Here is a 20,862-nt window from a genome sequence, read left to right as displayed (position 1 = left end):
ATCAACAATATGGCTCCAAAAAACTGCCAAAAAGGCATTCTGTTGATGCCGGCACACACACACACACACACACACACACACAAATGTACAGCTGGTATTGCCAGGACATCAATAGCCAATGAATGAATGGGGGCTGAGGAAGTGGTTGAGACACAGGCTTACAATGTAGTTTATTACACCACTTTCCCATCTTGTAAACAAAGCTGCTGCTGATGTCCATATAATAGACTTGTTGGTCTGGATCATATAAAAAGGAAGCATTCATTCAGACAGCTCTTCTTCCAATAGACAGTGACACATACACACATGAACATGGCAGTCATTGGGCTGAGAGGACTGTTAAATATGGGCTTGTTGCAGCCTGGGAAGAACACAAAGCTCAGATGCTGGGATATAGCTGCTAGGTGTGTCTGATCAACCAATCATTCTGGCCGGTAACCAAGCCTTGTAGGGAGCCGCAAACATGTTCAGGACTGAAAAATCCAGGGGAAACACTCAGCTCTATTCCTGTCCTGTGTAGTCTGCCCTGGAATACTCAACACTCAGGCTGAAGCTAAATAAATATAATGAATATCATCTATGCAATGTGAATGGAGACCTGACCATCACCATGATGTCATGTCACCCTTTACCTCACTTATATATAACATTAATCTGTCCGACAGTGTAAAGAATTTAAGGAAACAATAACAAAAGGAAGAGGAACAAAGGCATGCTTCCTAACGTGGACCTGCTGCTTCAACTGTAAGCATTCTTTATGGACCCTATCCTCTTACAAACTGCTGTCTGAATCCTCAGTCCAGCTCGGAAGATCCTGGTAGAGAAACAGTACACTAATTGCAGTCAACTTGGCCATTATGCAAACCTCGGGATGGGCAATATAGATAAAACCTTCTGCCACAGCATACATTTTATTCTATATTGTGACATCGATACATATCGTGATATGGTGCTTCTTCTGGAAATTAAATTGGGTAAATGACTATAGACAACATTACAGGATGGGAATGTCTGTTTTTGACAGAATCACATACTTAAATCAATGTACTTCCAGTATAAATCTGGCTGCGCTGGTAGTTAACAACAGAATACTGGCCCATCAGTGTCATCCAGTAGAGAGATTATGGACATGAGGATGTTTCACTGACGACATATTGCTTAACTGAATCAATATCAGCACTTGCCTACGAAGACTTTAATCTGGACTGATTCTAAAATCTTTCATTTTGCTTCATACAAGTGCCTCAGGTGGATAATCTTGAGACTATTTCGGAGGCTTTTCCACCCCAAGAGGAATTATATTCTACTGGAAAACTAAATAGGACAAAACGGTCACATTTAAAGCCTGTGGTTATTTGTCACAAATTTAGCTTTCTGCAACCTCAGTCAGTAAGACTAGAGCAGGGGTGGCCTAAAGGTTAGAGAGGCGAGCTTGTGACCGGGATGTTGCTGGTTTAATCTGACCAAACCCCCCCCACCCCTTTACCACCACTGAGGTTCCCTCCAGATCAGACTGTGGTCTTGAATAAATAAGGTGAAAGGTGGTTTTGGCCTTTAAGCATACTGGTTACTGTGAAAACTATTACTATACTGTGATGACAGCTACTGTCAAGCTGCACATTTGAATATCATGCCAGTCTGTCAGCCAGGAATGCCTTTTTTCATTTAGATTTTAGTCTGATTACTTTCTTGATAAACACACTGCGTGTTTGAAAAGTGATGTGGAAACGCATCATTCCTCATTCAAACAAAAGGTTGCTATAATCCACAAACTAGCTTATTAACCTGCACCTATAGTTGTGGTGCATATAAATTATATTAAAATCAGAATATCTCTGAAAATGTGCCCTATACAAGTTATTTGCCTTTCAGTCTTAAGCACTAAAATACAAAAAAAAAACAGACAAAAACAGGCACCTTCTACTAAAGGCTAGTTTTCCTCAGGCTGCCTTTAAATTACCAACAGAGACATGAAAACAGTGGTAAACCCTCTGGAAGAGTTATCCCAAGTATTTAAAGGCCTTACCTTGAGAATTTCCACACAATATTTTCCCCATTTCTTTTCAATTGCAATCAACTGATCACCCTGGTTTCTCTGAACCACTAGTCATTTCTGTGACATGAGCCAGCAGGCATCCTAGCTAGATTACTGTGATTTAGATTTGTGGAGCCGTGGAGGGAGACCGAGACAAAGAAACAGCAGCTGACTGAAACTTTTGCTCCCAAGTGGGTGTGGCTGGGAGCAATCCTGACTATGTCCAGCTGCAGCTCGAGTGTGCGGCAGCTGCCTCATCACTACAAAATGACCAGAAAGACGACAGGTGTAAAGGGTTAGCATAACGTCAGAGATCCCAACACGTGTCAGTCAGCAGGGAACAACTGCGGGCAAGTGTTTTACAGCGCTCCTACCACTGATGAAATGGGTGTCATTTGCTCCCATACTGGCGTGATTTGTGAGAAGTCAGGTGACGCCGACTGACACCATCCAACACAACGTGAAGTAACTTACAGACTGACAACTTGGCCGACGCTGACAGGCAGAGTAAAAACAACCGTGACACCCCGCTAGTCAGCTAGCCGAAGTTAGCTTACTTGCTAGTCAAGTGAAAGCCCTGATACTTGCCCGTTCCCTGACGTAGACGACATCACAACAAACGTCGTTCATAGGAGTCGTTCATCAATTCAATTACTTTGGTTGCTGTGAAGGGCACTTATACGATATAAATGGACAGCCTTTTAACGAGTTGTTCGGCGAAACCCATTGGTTTAATCGGCACACGTATAACCAGCAGCACTTCTTATTATAGCTCAAGTGTCAGTTTCTGAAATTAATAGCTATAAGCTATAAATCTGCTCCCTATCGTCCACCATAACATGACGCTATTTTGATTTAGGAATAACGTTATCTTTGACAGGCAAATTAACCGGACACGTTTCGTCTTTATAGAAGTGAGGCGTTGCTGGGTGGATCGCATGCAAATGTATCATTAGCCAGCAATATGCTATGACACATAACGACTATCAGGGTAACATTAATATGACCAAATAGTGAAATGAATTCTGCGTGGCTTTATAATAAGAGAGGATGGTGGGGTTGTGCGTAATACTAGCTCGTCTAACGTTGACGCTAGCTAGCTAACTCATGTTTGGCCATCCTTTATTGGTACAAAAAAAACAACTTATTTCACGGTGTAGCTACTTACCGGGCCTTTGTCAAGAATGTTTACTTTGTGGTAAAATATAATTCCATGTCGCTGTCCACCACCAACGCTGACATGGCTTGTTTTAGGACAAATAAGTATTTACTATATCAGAAGGTTTCGGAGCCACAGCCATGACAACACGCCCATGCATTGCGTCACTACTAATGCTGCCTTCACGTGCTCCTCGTAATAAACACAACAAATCCTGAAATCGACGAGGTTTGGTTTCAAGTAACCAGCCGCGGTAAACAGCATCTCCTCAGGCAGACGTGCTTACGTACGTTATGTTAGTAAAACATATTAAACGCTCACTTCCTGAAAAGTACAATTTAATATTCAACACAATAGTAACGAACGACTACAATTTACAGATGCCGTTTGTAAATGGCTGTACAATTTGATTTCCCTTCTCATTCTGCTGCATACTCGGAGGCCTAAGTGCAAAGGTGGCATAACATATTGCAGCAAGGAGTACTAAAAGATAACCATTGTCAACAATAACCACTGTATGCTACCCCCAAAACAATGCCAGACTGGACTGGACTGGACTGGAATAGGATATCATTTGTGTAGCATTATAGGAATATAGTACAGTGCAAGTTGTAATTAACTTCACACTGTGCAAATGTGGCAACAACCTACGCAGATTGTTTCAAATAAATTGAAATCAAACAAACATGACCTGTGACATGTAGTCAAGTGCAATTATAAAAAGTTGCCTCAGGCCTGATATGTGTCCCACTCTCTCTCACTTCTCGTCATGTTGATATGACCTCCAAGTGGAGTCTGCAAATGTCTGTACTTCATGATAGCCATAGCTGCAATATAATGTCACAATACCAACATATTAGTAGCATATCTATATTCTGAAACGCAGACAAAGGCTGATGTGAACTTGTTTATTAGAATTTTAATTAACTATATACAATATTTACAACATGGGAGTGGCAATTTCCAATTCATCCGCCCCACATGTCTCAGGGCTATGGGAGGAAACCGGAGCACCCACTGACAACCCACATCGATGCAGTGAGAAGCCAGGTAATTATTAAAAGGAAGCTTGGGGTGAGCTTCTTGTGGAAACCCTATTAACGTGTTTGAGTCTAAATGTATTCAAACACACTGTAACTCACGTGAAAAGGCATGTTTCCCCCAAAGCAGTGCGTATGAATAAAGGACAATTAATGGGACACACCTCAAAGATTGCATGTAAATCAATAAAAAAAAATATTGCATCAAAATACATACTGTAATGTCTGTTAATGACAGTGGCTTCTGTGCTTTCTGCTCTTTTGTTTCAAAATCACTTTCTTCAGAGGGTGTTTTTTTAAGTTTTAAGGAGTTTCTGAGAGATAACACAAGATGACATAAACAACTGTATACTGTGTGTTACAGGACAATAAAAACAAATAGGTTAAGAACAAATGAAAATGGCCTAATGAAAAGTTATGCTACAGTTGGGATATATAGCCTATTCAAATTAATACAACTGTATATATTAATTTTGATCCATTTATTATAAATTCAAATTAAGATTTTTAAAGACACATATAATGAGACCTACCAGATGAACTAATATTTCTGACCCGGCAAACACGGCATTTACCCAGGAATTACCCAGAGCCTGTCAAGGCTTCTGTGCATGTGAGCTTAATGGTTGTCCAATACCGCCCCCTGCTGACAAATACCCTGCTACACAAATCCGGTTATTTTTGTAAATTTACAATGTAAAAGCAGACTGCAACTTTGATTTTAAAATATAAATGTTAGATCCTCTTACGCTATGGGGTACTTCATCTATACTAACTCTATTCAATTACTGAGTGTTGTCTGTATCAAATGAAACAAGTATTCCTCTGATTGAAAAAGGACATGGAAAGAGGGGGGGTGGCATGTTACGTGTAAAGTCACAGGTCGTGTGTAACAAAGAAATAATCCTGTGGTGTCTAATACCTGTCTCTTTGCAGGTTATATATTGTGTCTGCGACCAGGATGTGCCATTCTAAGTTGTCACTTTGAGCATAAACAAAAGAAATAAAAATGCAGTGTTGAAACTGCGTTTTTCATGTAGAAACAGTCGGAAGTATGTAGCCTGCTGCTGGTCAGTGCCAACTTTGTACCCCCCTCTACCAACACAAGGGAAATGTCTGTATAAAAGGAGTACATGGTGGTCTGTAAGTGTGTTTGTTCACATCTGCAGGTTGCAGCTTGATGTGAAACTAGGGTCTACATCTCTGCTTCATTATTTACTTACTCAGTGTCCATTCAACCCGTCTGACAAACATTTAACTGCCACATTTTGAATGGAGATGAAGGTGCTGCTTTATCTCGTTACGTACGTTGTTACAACGCAAACCTCAATGTTTTTTTCATATTTTGAAAATTATTCTTTTTTTTCTACTGTGTAAATCAAAACATATTTGAACAGTTCATTAATTTGTCATGAAACCAATATTTATCAACTTGATTACTTGCATGTTGTATTATATTATCATATTTGTTTAGGCTGGAAGAAACTTTGACTTGGATCTACAATAAAGACATGGGACATCAGCATCAGTGAGTTTTATTAAGATCCAATGAAATACTATTTGGTTCTCCTAAAAGTACGTACCGTACAATGTTGAGAATAATGGTTTATTGATGTTTTATCAGAGTTATGTGTTGTGTCTCGAAGAACAACAAATATGGCAACTGTAGGTTTATTGTCCATCTTTATATGATGAAAATGTTGCCTACCTCTATAAAATGACACAAACATTTCTTACTTTCACCAACACATTACAGCGGGCTCAATACTGAATAAAAATACATCTGATTATGCCTTCAGTGTCACAGAGGAGGACCTAAACTAAATCTCTGCTCAACATATAAATTAGACAATAAATTAAAGCCAGTGAAAGCCCTCAGATAGCTTCGTACAAATACAAAGAGGTACATAAACTAGTCTGTATTAAAACAACAAAATTTGAAATATCAAAGGTAACTAATCACAATAACGGCAAGCTGCCAGGAGGTGCCAGAATGATCCCGAACACATAGAAAAGTCCCATGAGGAGGTTGAGCTTGGCTGTCTTTTGGGGGATCTTGGCGTAGCATCGGCTGCGGAACTGCTTCTCCAGGGGGAAGGCCATGGGCAGCGTGAGCAGAGGCAGCGCCATGCTGATGGTGTAACGGGTGGCAAGGATGCAGAAGAGCACGTAGGGGACGAAAAGGAGGAGGTTGTACAAGACGTAGGACAGTGTGGGGCCTACGAGGATGGCCAGGGTGACGATGCCCGCCTGCTTGTCAGAGTCCATGTCTCTGGTGTTGTTGCTGTGGAGGATGGCTTCTGTGTTGAGGGCCAGCGGGACGGCGTACACCAGCGGCAGCACTGACAGGTAGCCAACCTGCACCGCGTGGGCAAACATGACTGCCAGCGGGCCGAAGGTGATCAGGATTACCACGTCTCCCAGGGCCACGTACTTGAGGCCGATGCCTGGGGAAAAGAGTAAACAGATGCCACGTTTAACCTTTTGATTAGTGGTTTCATCAGCTCCAGTACAAGAGGTGCAGCACCTGTTTCAGTCATACTCTCTGGAAGTCAATTGTGGTGTTTCGAGGAATTAAAACATTTATAAAAACAATTAAAACAACACCTTTAGGGTTCTGATTGAGAGGGTGCTAATAATTAAGGGAGTATTCCAACAAACAGAAAACACTGGGTCCTACACTTCCCATAATGCAACAAATATCATCTTTTCATTCTGCCTGGTTGTAACGCAGGGTTTCTGTTATATATTTGCAGTCTCAAAAACCCAAGCTGAGATAACCCTGCTGACATCATCAGACTTGACAAAGCTCCTCCAGAGCCACAGAAGACACCTCTACTGTGTTCTGACTGTTCTCCCAGGATGAGTGGGACTAACATGGCAAGTAAACTGACCTTTTATGTGAGCTACCAGTGTTGGTAGCTTTTGCCAAATGAAATTCTGATGGAAGGTGTGCACTGCCTACCCATAGGGAGTGATGAATCGACACTTTCAGAAGGAGAAATGTAACACATCAGTGTCATGTTTAAAAAAAAAATACACTGACTGCCTTAAAGGGCCAGTTCACCCAAATCCCAACAAACAGGTGACTATAGCTCAGTAGGTAGAGCGGGCGAGTAAACACAACGGGAATAGAGTCTGCCAAATGTAAAGTTACTATCTAGCCATGCAGATGGTTTCAGTCTAATGTGAGCAGGTCTTTGGATATCTGTGGGTGAAACATCTGCCACCAAAGATACACGGCTACCGAGAGTTTGACATTTAACTTTTCAATGCTTTGAGTAGCAAAAAGGAAAGTCACCTGCACTTTTTTAGGGTGGATGAGGACGTTTCATGGGTGAATATCCCAAAACCTTGACACATACAATGCAAACTATTTGCAAGGCTAGATACCACATGGCTAGATTGCCCTTAAGTAATAAATGGTAAACATGAATGTTATGTGTGCAGCAACCTTTTGCTGGCACCAGGAGCCACTGACATGTGCAGCTTAACATATGTGTGTGTGTGTGTGTGTGTGTGTGTGTGTGTGTGTGTGGAGGCGTATGCTTTCAGTGCCTGAGGTGGCAGATGAACAGCGAGGCAGCAATCCAAGAGAATCAAGTAAATATTTTACTCACCTCCAGTGTATAAAAAAGAGCTGGAGAGTCCCCCGAAGTAAATGAGGGCGAGGTGCTCCAGTCTAAGTGTAGACAGGAAGTAAAGCAGAGTGGCACACAAGCACCCCAAAGAATACAACAATGCTCCGAACATAACAACATCCTGCGGTGCCAGGATTTCATCCACAAGAGTCCTATCGTCACTCTTCTTGTGGTCAATCCCTTTGGAGAAGTCATAGTAGGTGTTTACAAGGTTGCCCGCCCCGTGGACTACAAGGACGGCCACCGCGCACACCATCAGGATGACCAAGTCCACGGAGCCCTCCAGTTTGTACGCCAAGGCGCTGCCAAGGGCCACCGGTGTGAGCGAGGCACTGAAGCTCCACGGCCTCAGCGCTAGCACATAGGCCGCACACTTATGCCTCACATCTGAAGCGACGCGGGCCATCCTCGACATGTGGTTAGTGCCTGGAGAGTGACTGACCAAGTTATTCAATCCAGTCTGCCATTGTTGGCCATTGTGACCATTCGATCCAGCCAACACAAATGTTTCTGCCCTGCTTTGTTTCTGCTCTTTGGCCATTCCTCTGCGAAGGGCTCTACAGTGCCAGCAATGTTCCCAGATGTCTGGTGTTCCTGCAGCAGTAAAAACACATCAGCAAAATTACAAGACAGTTGACGGTGACACATACTGTACCAGGGCTGAGGAGCGAACCCCTTCAGTCACTGTCCCTGTTGCGTTGTATAGGTATCATACTTTCATCAACACACATGCATTGCAGGAGTTTGGCATATTTTGTTAAATAAAAAAAATAAATAAAAAAAGGGTCACATCACATTTATATTTCCTACACTAAAGGGAGCGGAGAAAGTACTGTTTTGGCATTGCTACAGACACTTGGGTATCATAGCAGCATCTATCTATTACATTTTCAAAGATACCCAGCTCTCATTGAAAAAAATGCCACACCTAACTCCTATTCCACATTTTGGCAGTTAAACCACTTTCTTACAGAAATACACAGATCAGAGATTATAGAATATCTTACTTGATTCTTTTTATTTTTTTTTACATAACCAGACAATTTAAGACTTTTCCAGGACTTGCAGACCCCTTGTTAAAAGTCCGACATGTCCAGTACGCTTACTTTATAGGAGTACGAGTGTTAATATTTTTGCTGCAGCAGATCTGTTAATAAAGAGATCACGACAGGCCCACGGGTCAGAGGGGGGGACAGTCAAGTATAGCCGCTAGCAATGAAAGAAGAAGCCGCTTCGACTTCAAGGTAACGGTTAATGTTAAAGTGGGTGGTTACGAAGCTGAAGAAACAGTGGCCAATTGCCAATACACGTGGCATTTCGTTAAATACCACCCACACTCAAATGCTGGTGAGACTACTGTCGGGAGAACACACTTGCCACCTACAGAAGGGCACCGCACCCGGGCAGGGGCAAACAGCCACAGGCTAACTACCGAGATTATGGGATTAAAGCTAACTGGCTAGCCACCGAGCTAAGGTTCTCTGCACGGGGACAGAGAGGAGGAAAATGTCTGACAGCAGCTCTCACCTGTTACGTCTTCACCACCCGACACCAACTGGGCTTCTCTCCTCTTAAAAACATATTTCTGTGCACACTGAGCCCGGCGCGGCGAGAGGAAGTCAGACAGTTAACGTGTCAACTTCGAGGGTGCTCGACTGGTTGGCTGCTGTAAACCCCGCTGCACTTGACGGGCGCCATTTCCTCCGCCAGAAGTGCAACAGCGGACAGAGGTCGAAGAAACCGTAGCTCGTACAATGGTTCCGACTAGTCTTTTATTCAAACACACAACACAACACAACAAACAATTTGGTACAATAAAAAAAAGAATACAAATACGGCATTAAATACTAAACCTAAATTAATTAGATGGCTGGTAGAACAAGGGCTTGTTGTAATCGGCATTGAAATAAATTATTTTATCAATAATTAATTCTGTCCTCTTCTGACCTCTACCTTTCAATGAATTTGGACAATGAAAAAAATTTTTTAGTCTCCATAGATCATACTATGATCATAGTTAAGTAGGTCCATAAAGGGCTATTTTCCACTCTGTGAAGAGAGGGGAAATAAAAAATGAAATGCTGAGCATGTGAAAAACAAATGGACGTCATAACACAGCCATGTTGCTACTACCATAGAGCATAAAGTTATTCAGAGTAGCTGATACAGAATGGGCCATAGCTGGGCTTTAAGTGGGATGAAAAGTGGAGCTGCTGCAGCTTCTTTCTTTCTTTCAGCAAATGGAAACTGGCAGAAGATGCTGATGAGCAGGTGGAGGTGCAGCTGCAACATTCCTGCATGCAGGTACAGTGCAGTTCAATTTTTTTTTTTTTACTTCTTTGTTTAAGTAGCAATACAGTATTTTGGATACAGCCCATTATTATTAGTAAGCATACAGGAAAGAAACCATTAATAATAGCAAGCCTAATATATCGCTTCTCTGTCACGGTATTAGCTGGGCTACTGATTCACAATTTCTTTGCTGAACAAAACATTTCATGTGATCACAGAAGCACATGTCTTTTTTTAAAACCACGAGTTAACGATGCTGTGTTTACAGAGTTGAAGCAAAAGCAGATTGCTCTTGCTGACAGTAGTTGAATACACTGAAATGTGTTAATGTCAGGGTCATGTTGTAGGGAAACAGATTGCTGTTTTTGTTTCAGGGACCTGACTGTGGGATGGGATGCTAGTTAACTGGGGGCATGTTACTGAAATTAAACTCATGGAACACACCTTGGAGTCCCTAAACTGAACCTTCCTTTGACCACCCTGGGCCCGAACAATAATCAGTCAGTGGTCCTTGTTTGACTTGTTCTTCCCAGAAATGTAACACAATTTTTGCAGTTTAAAGGATTTTGCAGTAAATAGCACATGAGTTATCATTCTATGGCTTAAGGCCCAAAATCACACATAGCACATTTTTCACCCAACCATCAGTATGGTCCACATTCCAGTTGTGGCCCACGTACACTTAACATAGTGCCTTGTGGTGTGCACAAGGGGTTAGGTGTCTTGGGTGCTAGAAAAGTTCACCGAGACCATCACCCACCCATGCAGCCCCTGTAGAGTCCCTTCTACAACTGGCAGTGCTGCAAACTAAATCAACTTTGCCATGCCAGCGCAAGCAATCCCTATCCTCACTGTGGCTCACTGAACAGAAATGCTTGCAAGACACACAAAGAGGACACACAACTTGCCAGTTTTGAAACAGTCCAGGGCAATGCTAATTGTTTTGTTTTCTCCCCTGCCTGGAAAGTGTCTGTGCATGCCACGGTGGGATAAGGAGCAGACTAAACTGCCTTTTTTTTTCTCCCAGCAAGCATTACATAAACCTCAGAAAAAAAAATCATGTTCAAAATAAGCCATCTGATTCTGCTCTAACTGAGCTCTAGTGGTTGCAACAAGTGGTTTGATGGACAGAGCGCGTTTGGTTTTCATTAGATTGTCTCGACACTGACCCCCTGCCCCATCTACAGTAATATGAAACCAGCCCTCTGGCAGGCGCACCGTGCGGAAGAGAGCCGAGGGAGAGCTGTTGCAGTCAGCAGTGCTTTCACTACCCGGTCCGCAGGCTGGACTGCGCTGCCGCACACTGCTCCAGAGCCGACCCAAGCAGCAAATGGCAAAGAAGTAGTGTTCGCGGGCATAGATGGTAAACCTGTGTGGTCTTCGCTGAGGGATTATTCGTTTGTTTTTTTTGTTTTTGTTTGTTTTCTGGAGGTGTGATATCGCAGCCATGATGTGCTGTCAGACTCCCAGCAGTTTACGCAGAGGCAGCCGGGGCTTCGCTCCTCTGCTGGCTGCTGCGCTGCTCAGTCTTCTGTTCGCAGGGATGCAGCAAACCGCGGCGTTTCCCTCCTGGAGGTTAGAGGTATGCTGTGATCACCTCATGACATGCAAGAGCTGCCTCTGCAGTTCTGCTAGTCTGGTTTGTAATTATTAAGCTCTGTAAGTAAGTTGTTGTTTCCTTTATCGTTTAGAGAAAAAAAAAAATATATATATATATATAACACCAAACTCCATTCAAAATCCTGTGACTTAACATTTGCCCTTTAAGATTCTGTGAAGTTACAGGGAATGCTTGGCTTTTTAATGTCATTTTTTCATTCAAATCCACGTTTCAGTTCGGCATATTTAGTGTTGTATTACACGAGGCAGTACTTATTTCAAACTGTAACTAAATAACTTTTATAAGTGAATGGCTCCAATTCACTGTCCTCCACTAATACAGTACTAGTCAGGAATCCAAATGTGAAAGTTTAGTTGTGTTGAAATGTAGTGACACTTGGTGGATCCTTTGTACCCTGAATTAACCGCAGTAGCCTACATAAATATGAATTACCTGCCTTATCATGTGTTGCATAAGCTGTGTGCATTTGACAGTCAGTAAAATTAAATTATAACTTTTTTTGAATGAAGTGTGGCCTTCAGTAGATCACAGGTCAGCCCAAGTGTCATTCACATCATTGTCTTTCACTGTTATTATGCAGAAGGTCCCAGCTTTCCTCACACATTTAATAGGGAGCCACTGTCCATGCAATTTCTATCATTTCTTACAACGTATCATTAGGTGGACACCATCAGATGGTTGCAGCTTACCCATGGCAATACCCATCAGATTCAATTAATGTTCAGTTAAGGTGGAGGAGTTAGAGGAATCCCATAATTAGTTTAGGCTATGGGATGGCGCCCTGTACCGTAGTATCTTCAGTGAATTGGATAAATGTGTTCCTCCACATGACATCTATCACTGCCACCCACCTACTGTGATACAGAGCCTGAGGGATAACTATATGTCATTTCCTTTGCCACACACTCTCATTATGTCAATCAAGAAGACTGCTGTGGAGGATTATATAACTGCCATAGATAAACTTCTTGTAGGCCACCAGAATACATTACAGCATGAGTAAAAGACACAGTGAATAAAGTTCGGTCAAAATGCAGTCAAAGAGCATTTAATGAGAATAACGCACTATTTGCATGCTTCAAAACTGTATCAGAATATGCTAAAACACACAAAAAGTAATTTATTATTACTATATAATATTAATTAACACAATTTCCTATCAATGTCGACTACTTTGGATACCTACAACCTGCTGCATGTTCAGTGCACACTGAGTAAAAGTTCAATTAAAGGTTTGTGTTTCAAATTATATACAGAAAAGGATGAAATCCGTGTTTTAATCCCTGTTTTAACAGTTTCTAGGACTGAGGTTAAACTCTGCCTTAAAGACTCCCCCCAGGATCCTCTGGGATTTGTCCTCCGAGTCAGCGCTCACCACTGGCTTCAAGGTTTAGTCTAGTGCGCTTGTTTCGCCCCTCATGGTTTATGGGTCATCTTTATTTATGCCAAAGTGTGAGATTAGATTTATATAACAAGACACGACACAGAGAGGACTGTTCTGGCCTTACTACATTAAACACCTCGTAAATCACTGAACTGAAAGACTCCCGTGTGTTAGCTGAGGTCAGGAAAGTAACTGTTCTATAAAACAATGACCAGTGCACATAATGCAACACAGAAACAGTCTATTTAACATCAGAGCAAGAGACGTCATCAAGTTCAACAGCAGAGTGGACAGTCTGCCAGACTGCCTGCCCGTTTTACTATTTTGGTAAGGAAATGAAGGAAGTTCTGGATATATTTGTCTTGACGGGGCGAAGCAGGAACAGGATCCAGAGGATAGGGTGTAGAATACAAAGTCAAGGGAGTGGCTTTGATATTTGCTCTCCAGCTTCAGTAAGAAAATGCATACGTTGCATGGGTCTGCTGGTTGCGACCAGTTCAAGCAAGACTTGAAGATTTTCCTTGCGAGTGCTATATTTCAGTTGTTTTTTGTGTTCTGAAAAAGTGAAATGATAAAAAAAAATTCAGAAGAAAAAGCAAATCAGCGAATTAAAGTATAATTTTTTATACTTTTTATTTTTTGTTTCTCGCCCTCCTCTCCGGTTAATCATCTTGCGACCACTTGTCGGGGGTCTCGACCCCCAGGTCGGGACCACTGCAATGATTTTCATCCTAGTGTATTAATCATAGTATGGTATGATTGCATACATCATACATCGGGGTAAAAAGCCTGCCATCATGGTGAGGGTGGGGTCAGGGTGAGGCGCCATGTATCGTACAAGTGGGGATAACAGCGCACACTTCCAGTCAGTCTCTCCTTGAGGGAATTTAGGGTGTTGTGCTCAGTTGTTCAGTGATGGCAGTAGTTGTGTGAAAGGTGAAAAAAGGAAAGCTCGAGACAGAAGTTCAAACCCTGCCGACCCACAGCCAGGTGTGTGGAGGTGTGATAGCAAGGTGAACTGCAGGCTTGTCTGATTTTTCTGTTTTCGGGAAGCTACGAAAACTGTCGGATGCGGCCCCTGGGAAATTCGGCTGTTCGAAAAAGCTGGAGGAAGTTTCAGATGCTGTTGGATGATCTGACGGGCACTTGTTGAAGCAGACTGAAACCCATAGCCTCCTCTTGGCTGCACTCTACTGCTTCCCCCGAGTCCCTCTCCGTGAACTCTGTGTCCTCTGCGAGTCTTTGAGGTCTCAACACAATGAACTGTACAAATGGACAACGGCACGCACGTTCAGACAGTCTCTCCCAGAGGTGTTCATGGTGTTGCACTCGATTGTGCACACACACACACACACACACACAAAAATAAGTAACACGAAGTTCAAGGTTTACCTACTTTCACACCTCCACACAGACCCGGCCAATTGCTGCCTGAAGTGTCCGTGATTGTTTGTGAGTGTCTGTTCTGAGATTACGAAAGGACGACGCTGTTAGACAATCTGACAAGAACTTTGGTTTGAATGAAATATGTTTTATTTCTGGGCAGAAAGTAGAACAATGGCCAATGACTGAGAGGACATGATTAATATTTGGACCCAGGGTGGTCAAAGGTTCAGTTGAGTTTAATATTAAAATGCCTCAATTATATATTATATTGAATATTTAAGAATGACTTTTCTTCGTCTAATCAGTCTGCTCACATTTTACACCTGATGTACAGGATATGCTCTTGTCAGTCTACAAGCACATAGTTTAAGAAATCAAGAGTCAGGATACATGGGCAGTGGTATGTGGCTTCATCAGTTTTTCAGTTTTAATGTATTTCTCCTTAAATCCTCCTTAAATCTATCAGCGAGGGAGGAAGGAAGCCCTCTCAAGCACAGAATGGGCTCCGCTGAGCCGGTCAGAATCACGGCTTAAACCCAAATCCATAAAAAGGTTAGAGATTTTATCAACTAGTGCGATCACTATTATGGAGTATCGCAGCCAAGGCAAACCACATCTTCAGTCACAGGATATTTATGAAAGCACTAAAATGCAAAGCACCCATAGACGGCCTTTCAAAGCTATAAAAACAGCGTAGAATCCAGGTGTGAATATTTGGAGTCGATGCCGCCCATCAGACACAACTTATCTGTGAAAAGGATCACACTGTATCTTTGGAGAGCACTTTTACCGCTGACCACTTCCTGCTTCCATTAGATGGAATGCCATTGCATGAAAAAATCTGATACGTAACGTTTAGATGCAAGGCACTGAAATAGCAGCAACTGAGCGCATGTTGTAACTGTCAAGACAACAAATGGAGCTTAATTAATGCCCACAGCTTCAAAAGTCAAACCCTTTGCGGCTCTTGTAATATGCATTGATCTAACAAAATTGATCTCATTGAATTCTTTAGATTAGAACCCAATAATAGCCTCAGACGCCTCACGGTTCACTCCCTAACTGCAGTGCGAGGTGATTAATTAAAGGTTTTTCTTTGTCCAAGGAAGAAGCTTACACCACTGCGTTGCTCATCGGGATCCGCAAAGAGGCCCGGTCACAAATGCTTCACCTCTCCAGGAACAAGCGCTACACCCTCACCCCGGAGAAGCTCAAATGGGACAAGTTCAAGCTCACATACAAGTATTCTTTGGCAATTCTTCCTCTAGTCAACACAACAGCAAATCTCAGTTGCGGGAAAAGGGGAAATAAATCCACAATAGATGAAGAACAGAGAGAGAGTTAGACTGATGTTGGTATTGGCTGTAGGCTTTAGCAGAAATGTACTGCAAACTTAAAGGTCTTGAAATCAGACTGTCGTCGGTCGTGGGTTAGCTTGTTTACATCTTCTCACCTCACGTCAGTCAAGACGTCCATTGAAGGTTGTAGGACCAACAAAAGTCTGACAGTGATCGCCTTACAGAACTCTAGCTTGGCTACAACACACTTGGATTGTACCTAAGTAACTGATGCTTTCCTTCTTCCTTCCTTCCTTCCTTCCTTCCTTCCTTCCTTCCTTCCTTCCTTCCTTCCTTCCTTCCTTCCCTCTATTCCTTCTGATGACCCCATAAAGTACCTTACAAGAATCACCGGGTTTTGGGGATCCAACAAACTTTAGTGGACAGAGAAAGTAAATAATGAGTTGTTCCTTCATTAGTAAAATGACATCCTCATCTCTTTCATATTGACAGTTACTTATTAAAAGTAGCCATATCAGTCTAACCCTAGAAATATAAGAGAATATCAGGTCCCAGTAATGGAGCTGTACTTGCAGTGCTTGTGGGAATTCTGGTCTGTCTGAACAGTAGCCATTGTGTTTTGGCAGATTCCCCTGTTGCAGAGGAATGTGTGTAGAGACCAGATTTAACTACATAATGCTGTTGTTTCTGAGCAGGTTGCTCTCGTACCCTACAAACTTGATAAACGCCAGCGACACGCGCCGAGGCATCGCCAGGGCTTTTGGCATGTGGAGCGACGTCGCGCCGTTCAGCTTCAGAGAGGTGCCAGCTGACCAAGAAGCAGACATCAAGATCGGTGGGTACTCTGCATGTGGCTGTATCAATCCCCAGCAGATGTTCCTTGGCATCCGAGCTCCAGACTTCTGCTTCGTCGTTACCGTTTTTCTCTCCGCGCTGTCACCGCAGAAATGTCTTCGCCTCCAAACTCATTAAATCACACTACCGCAACTATATTACCAAGCTTATATTCGGCATGATTCATAATTCTAAATGAAAAAAAAAGAAAAATGCTTAACAACTTCCATACATGTCAGCCCATGGTGAAGGAGTCTAAATTATGCTTTATCTGTCCCATTGGGTGCAAACTCCAGGGTCCTGCATAAATTTTCAGTGACAGTGAGAGGAATGGTTGTCATCCTGCGAGGAGAAGGCTGAAGAAAAAGCTCTGTCTTTTGTTATTCATCATCTCCCCTGCTGTAGTCTACATAGAGCAGAAAGAATTGAGTGAGGGTTTCCCTCCTCGGCTCTGAGGTATGTGTCTCTCTCTCTCTCTGTCTTGGCAGGCTTCTACCCTGTCAACCACACAGACTGTCTGCAGTCCTACTTGCACCATTGTTTCGACGGCATCACAGGAGAATTGGCTCATGCGTTCTTCCCGCCCACTGGCGAAATCCACTTCGATGACCACGAATACTGGATTCTGGGAAACATGCGCTTTAGCTGGAAGAAAGGCATGTGTCTTTATCATGTTTGTTGAAACTGCTAATATTCAACCCATAAGGTGATGGATGCAGCGACCCGTTGGGTGTGCACGGCAACCGAAAGAGAAAATAATCAACAGTATCTACGTTGCAGGTGTTTGGCTGACCGATCTTGTCCATGTGGCAACTCATGAAATTGGCCACGTCCTGGGACTCATGCACTCCATGGACCCTAAAGCTATAATGCACCTGAATGCAACTCTGACAGGGCGCAAGCTAATCACACAGGATGAGGTGTGGGGTTTGCACCGTCTCTACGGTATGTTCACAATCTTTATGTTTCTTACTTTTCAACCGGATGCGAATGGAAAGGTTCTTCTTTTGGGCTTTGACAATTGTAAATACAGCTGACGACAGTGTCAGTCATCCAGGACACAGGAAATCAAGAAGTAGTAGGTCAGAAGCAAATTGACTTATACGGCCTTGAAGACATTTCACATTCAGCCAAAAGGTGACCCACTGAAGCCTCTTGAATGAATGAAATATGTCCTCAAGATCTAAACAGCAAATCCAGTTCTCATGCCGGGATCAGACTACGTGATTAGACCTGATGGCCTGATCTGACAGACGTGGGGTGTCAGGAGGAAAACTGTGGAAGGCAACTGACGCAGCATCTGAGAGGCCTCATGACACCCTGACCAAAAGACCAGCGCCTGAATTCTCTCGCCTTTTTTTCACCCAGTTTGACAACTTCTGCAACAAATTCCAGGATGTTGGCTTTACACATTAAACAAGCCAAAGCCAAAGGGGGGGTAATGATGCTGGTGCTGTCAGGTGGAACTGTGAAGTTGGATCCTGGCACCGCCTTCCCGATCACCTGCCCATGCCTAGAAAGTCGGCAAGCTATGATTGGACGGGGTCCAACGCGTAGTCTGCCAAGACAGGGCAAGAATTCAAGAATTGAAAGTGATAATGCAGTGACCATCTGCAAAGGCTAAAATATTGTGCAGTCTGATCCCGGCATGAGAAGAATTACATCTAGATACACTCGTGAAGAACCAGCAGTACAAAACCCACGACCCATTTTTGGTCACAATCAACCAGAGTGAAGACCACAGTGTTTGTCTTTACTGACACCGAAAGCCAACGTGGCATTAATGAATATTGTATAAACTACTCATGAGTCATCATTAGCGTGTATTATGGTGAGTCATTTACACTGGAACAAAAAGCAGGTCGGGGATCCAAATTCTTTTGCCGCTGACTGAGAGCTGCTGTCTGATCGTCCTCCTACTCACTCCATCTCCCCCTCTCCTCCAGGATGCTTGGACCGGTTATTTATCTGTCCGGCCTGGGCTCGGAAAGGATATTGCGACAGCAAGCGCAAGCTGATGCAGAAGCACTGCCCCTCCAGCTGTGATTTCTGTTACGGTAAGACGCAGCAGCAGCAGTCCAGGGAAAGAAGAAAAAAAAAACACAACCTTTTTCTCTCAATTGAGCAGCGCGAGGAACTGCTGTGAACCGTTTGCCAATGGAGCAACGGGAGCCAACAGGTCCAGCCATGCAGAGCTGTGATGTGGTTTTCAAGAATCTGATTCGAAAGGGAGATTACACTTGCCACTTGAGGAGTTTGTGTTTGGCTCTGGAGAATACCAGCGTCCCCAGGAAGGCAGTGTGTGTTTAGCCCAGAGCACTGGACAGAGCAGAGCAGGTACCTTTGGATTGCTGTCTCCACACTCCACAGTTATTGATAACACACCAGCCATCTGACAGCCTAAGCCTCTTTAGGTTTATTGTGGGACGCGCTGGTGCTGAGGTCTGATGTTGCACAATGTTCAGGAAATGGCTCCTCTTAACCATCACAGCCCATAGATTGTTGTGGCTTTCTGAGATTTTTGTCAGCAACAAGGGACAGTGTGGAGAGAGGCAAGAGGATACGATTTCTGGCTCGCAGTAATCTGTTCCTCATTGCTGATTGGGAGACGTTGTACGGCTGTGGAAAATTCCTGAGTGACTCCAAACCGCTGGAATTTCAGACTGTGGCTTGAGGGTTAGACACAGAAGGTCAATTTGGATTTTTGCGGCATTAACGAGAGCGACTGTTTTTTAAGCAGACTTTGAGTTTGATCACAAGGCGGCCTGTTGTGTTTGTCAGGAACCAGATGGGAGAGATTATATTGATAAGACAGCCGCGGCGCCGGCAGGTCAGGGGTTGTGAAAAGCGTATTAAGTGTCTGACGTGATAAGGTTCGTATCGGAGATTTTGATGGTTAATCAGAGTTTTGGCGAGGTAAGGTTGAGGACGCGATATCGCCGCTCTCCATGAAATACACTGAGTTATCTTTTCTTTCTAGCACATTGCCCTCAGATGATTCTTATATGTTGGGGATCATTGTAAGGCTCTGAGCTTTGCATTTCTTAATTTGGAGCATCAGCATTTCCCCTCAATCCCCTCTTCAGAATTCCCTTTCCCCACGGTGGCTCCCACCCCGACACCCCCGAGGACCAAACACAAGCTGGTCGTCGAGGGCAAGAAGCTCACTTTTCGCTGCGGGAAGAAAATAGCATCGAAGAAAGGCAAAGTATAGTGAGTATCTCTCTCGGGTCCGTAGTCAGTCCCACCTATCTGCAGCAATAACACAGCATGACTTCCCTGAGCGCTGTCTAACAGTCTGACTCCGGTTTCAGCTGGTACAAGGACGGGGAGCTGCTGGAGTTCTCTCACCCCAACTACATCTCCTTGAAAGATGACCACATTACTATAGTGGCCAACGCCATCAACGAAGGCACATACACCTGCATTGTGAAGAAAAAAGACAAAGTTCTCACAAACTACTCGTGGCGAGTACGCGTGCGCTTCTGAAGTGCCACGCCAGCTCCTCTGCACACTGAACAGGACGCATTCACACACACTCACACACACACACACACACACACACACGGTCACAAGGAGACCTCATTCACTAGGGCACATATTTCTGGGTTTTAGTTGTTTTTTTTTTAAACTGTCTTTCCTGTATCTTCCACCTACTATCGTCGGTTGTCATTGTGTAAATGCGTTTTTTTAATATGTGCAAATAATAAATGTTCCACGACAAGTAGAATTTCAGTGAAACTACTACCTGACTGTGAAAAGCTGTTCATGACAGATGTTGCGGTTTGCATTTTATTTGGTGATGAAAGATCCTCGCAGTTCTCGTCAGCTGTTCGGGACAATAACGTCTACTCTGAACTCATCAAGCCTGGATTGCCACAAAGCTCTTGATGCTAAGGCAGTAATGGGGTCCAAGGCCACACGGGGGGGTGGGGGGGGGGGTTCTTGGGGTGTCTGCAGCAAAATTGGAACTAATTAGACGTCGCTGTGGTTTATTAGTTAGTTGGAGAATGTAAAGGAGCATCTCCAGTGAGCATAAAATCTTCCACTATAGAGGTCCCTGGGGAAAAAGTGTCATCCAAAAAATATCCAATATGTTTCTTTTTAGGGGCCTCAAAAAGTTACAGAAGCCCTTGCTTAGACGCATTGCCATTTGAATAATTTACGCACTG

At 43.4% G+C, this 20,862-nt stretch overlaps 2 protein-coding genes across 2 annotated transcripts; one reads left to right on the top strand and one right to left on the bottom strand.

The window, feature by feature from the left end:
* Positions 1 to 5,762: 5,762 nt before the first annotated feature.
* ubiad1 (UbiA prenyltransferase domain containing 1) lies at positions 5,763 to 9,566 on the bottom strand. The gene is made up of 3 exons (XM_070911055.1): positions 9,403 to 9,566; positions 7,855 to 8,469; positions 5,763 to 6,681 (listed from the first exon to the last, which is right to left on the bottom strand). Exons 2-3 carry the CDS (start codon positions 8,414 to 8,416, stop codon positions 6,194 to 6,196), a joined length of 1,050 nt encoding a protein of 349 aa, XP_070767156.1. The 5' UTR covers positions 8,417 to 8,469; positions 9,403 to 9,566; the 3' UTR covers positions 5,763 to 6,193.
* A 2,048-nt stretch (positions 9,567 to 11,614) lies between these two features.
* mmp23ba (matrix metallopeptidase 23ba) lies at positions 11,615 to 20,336 on the top strand. The gene is made up of 8 exons (XM_070910889.1): positions 11,615 to 11,749; positions 15,664 to 15,800; positions 16,552 to 16,691; positions 17,179 to 17,346; positions 17,471 to 17,635; positions 18,637 to 18,747; positions 19,777 to 19,903; positions 20,005 to 20,336. The coding sequence occupies exons 1-8, from the start codon at positions 11,615 to 11,617 to the stop codon at positions 20,177 to 20,179; spliced, it is 1,158 nt and encodes a 385-aa protein (XP_070766990.1). The 3' UTR covers positions 20,180 to 20,336.
* Positions 20,337 to 20,862: the final 526 nt, after the last annotated feature.

This window comes from Enoplosus armatus, chromosome 8, assembly GCF_043641665.1.
Source record: "Enoplosus armatus isolate fEnoArm2 chromosome 8, fEnoArm2.hap1, whole genome shotgun sequence".
Lineage (NCBI taxonomy): Eukaryota > Metazoa > Chordata > Actinopteri > Centrarchiformes > Enoplosidae > Enoplosus > Enoplosus armatus.
The sequence above is the reverse complement of the archived record's forward strand: the minus strand, read 5'-3'. Positions and strand labels throughout refer to the sequence as shown.

Bases quoted from the DNA above. Each gene is read 5' to 3' on its own strand.
- ubiad1 (XM_070911055.1), bottom strand. From the start codon at position 8,416: ATGGCCAAAGAGCAGAAACAAAGCAGGGCAGAAACATTTGTGTTGGCT. The intron at 6,682-7,854 runs GTGAGTAAAATA...TCTTTTCCCCAG, and splicing joins CTCTTTTTTATACACTGGAG to GCATCGGCCTCAAGTACGTG.
- mmp23ba (XM_070910889.1), top strand. From the start codon at position 11,615: ATGATGTGCTGTCAGACTCCCAGCAGTTTACGCAGAGGCAGCCGGGGC. The intron at 15,801-16,551 runs GTATTCTTTGGC...GTTTCTGAGCAG, and splicing joins AAGTTCAAGCTCACATACAA to GTTGCTCTCGTACCCTACAA. The intron at 17,636-18,636 runs GTATGTTCACAA...CCTCTCCTCCAG, and splicing joins GGGTTTGCACCGTCTCTACG to GATGCTTGGACCGGTTATTT.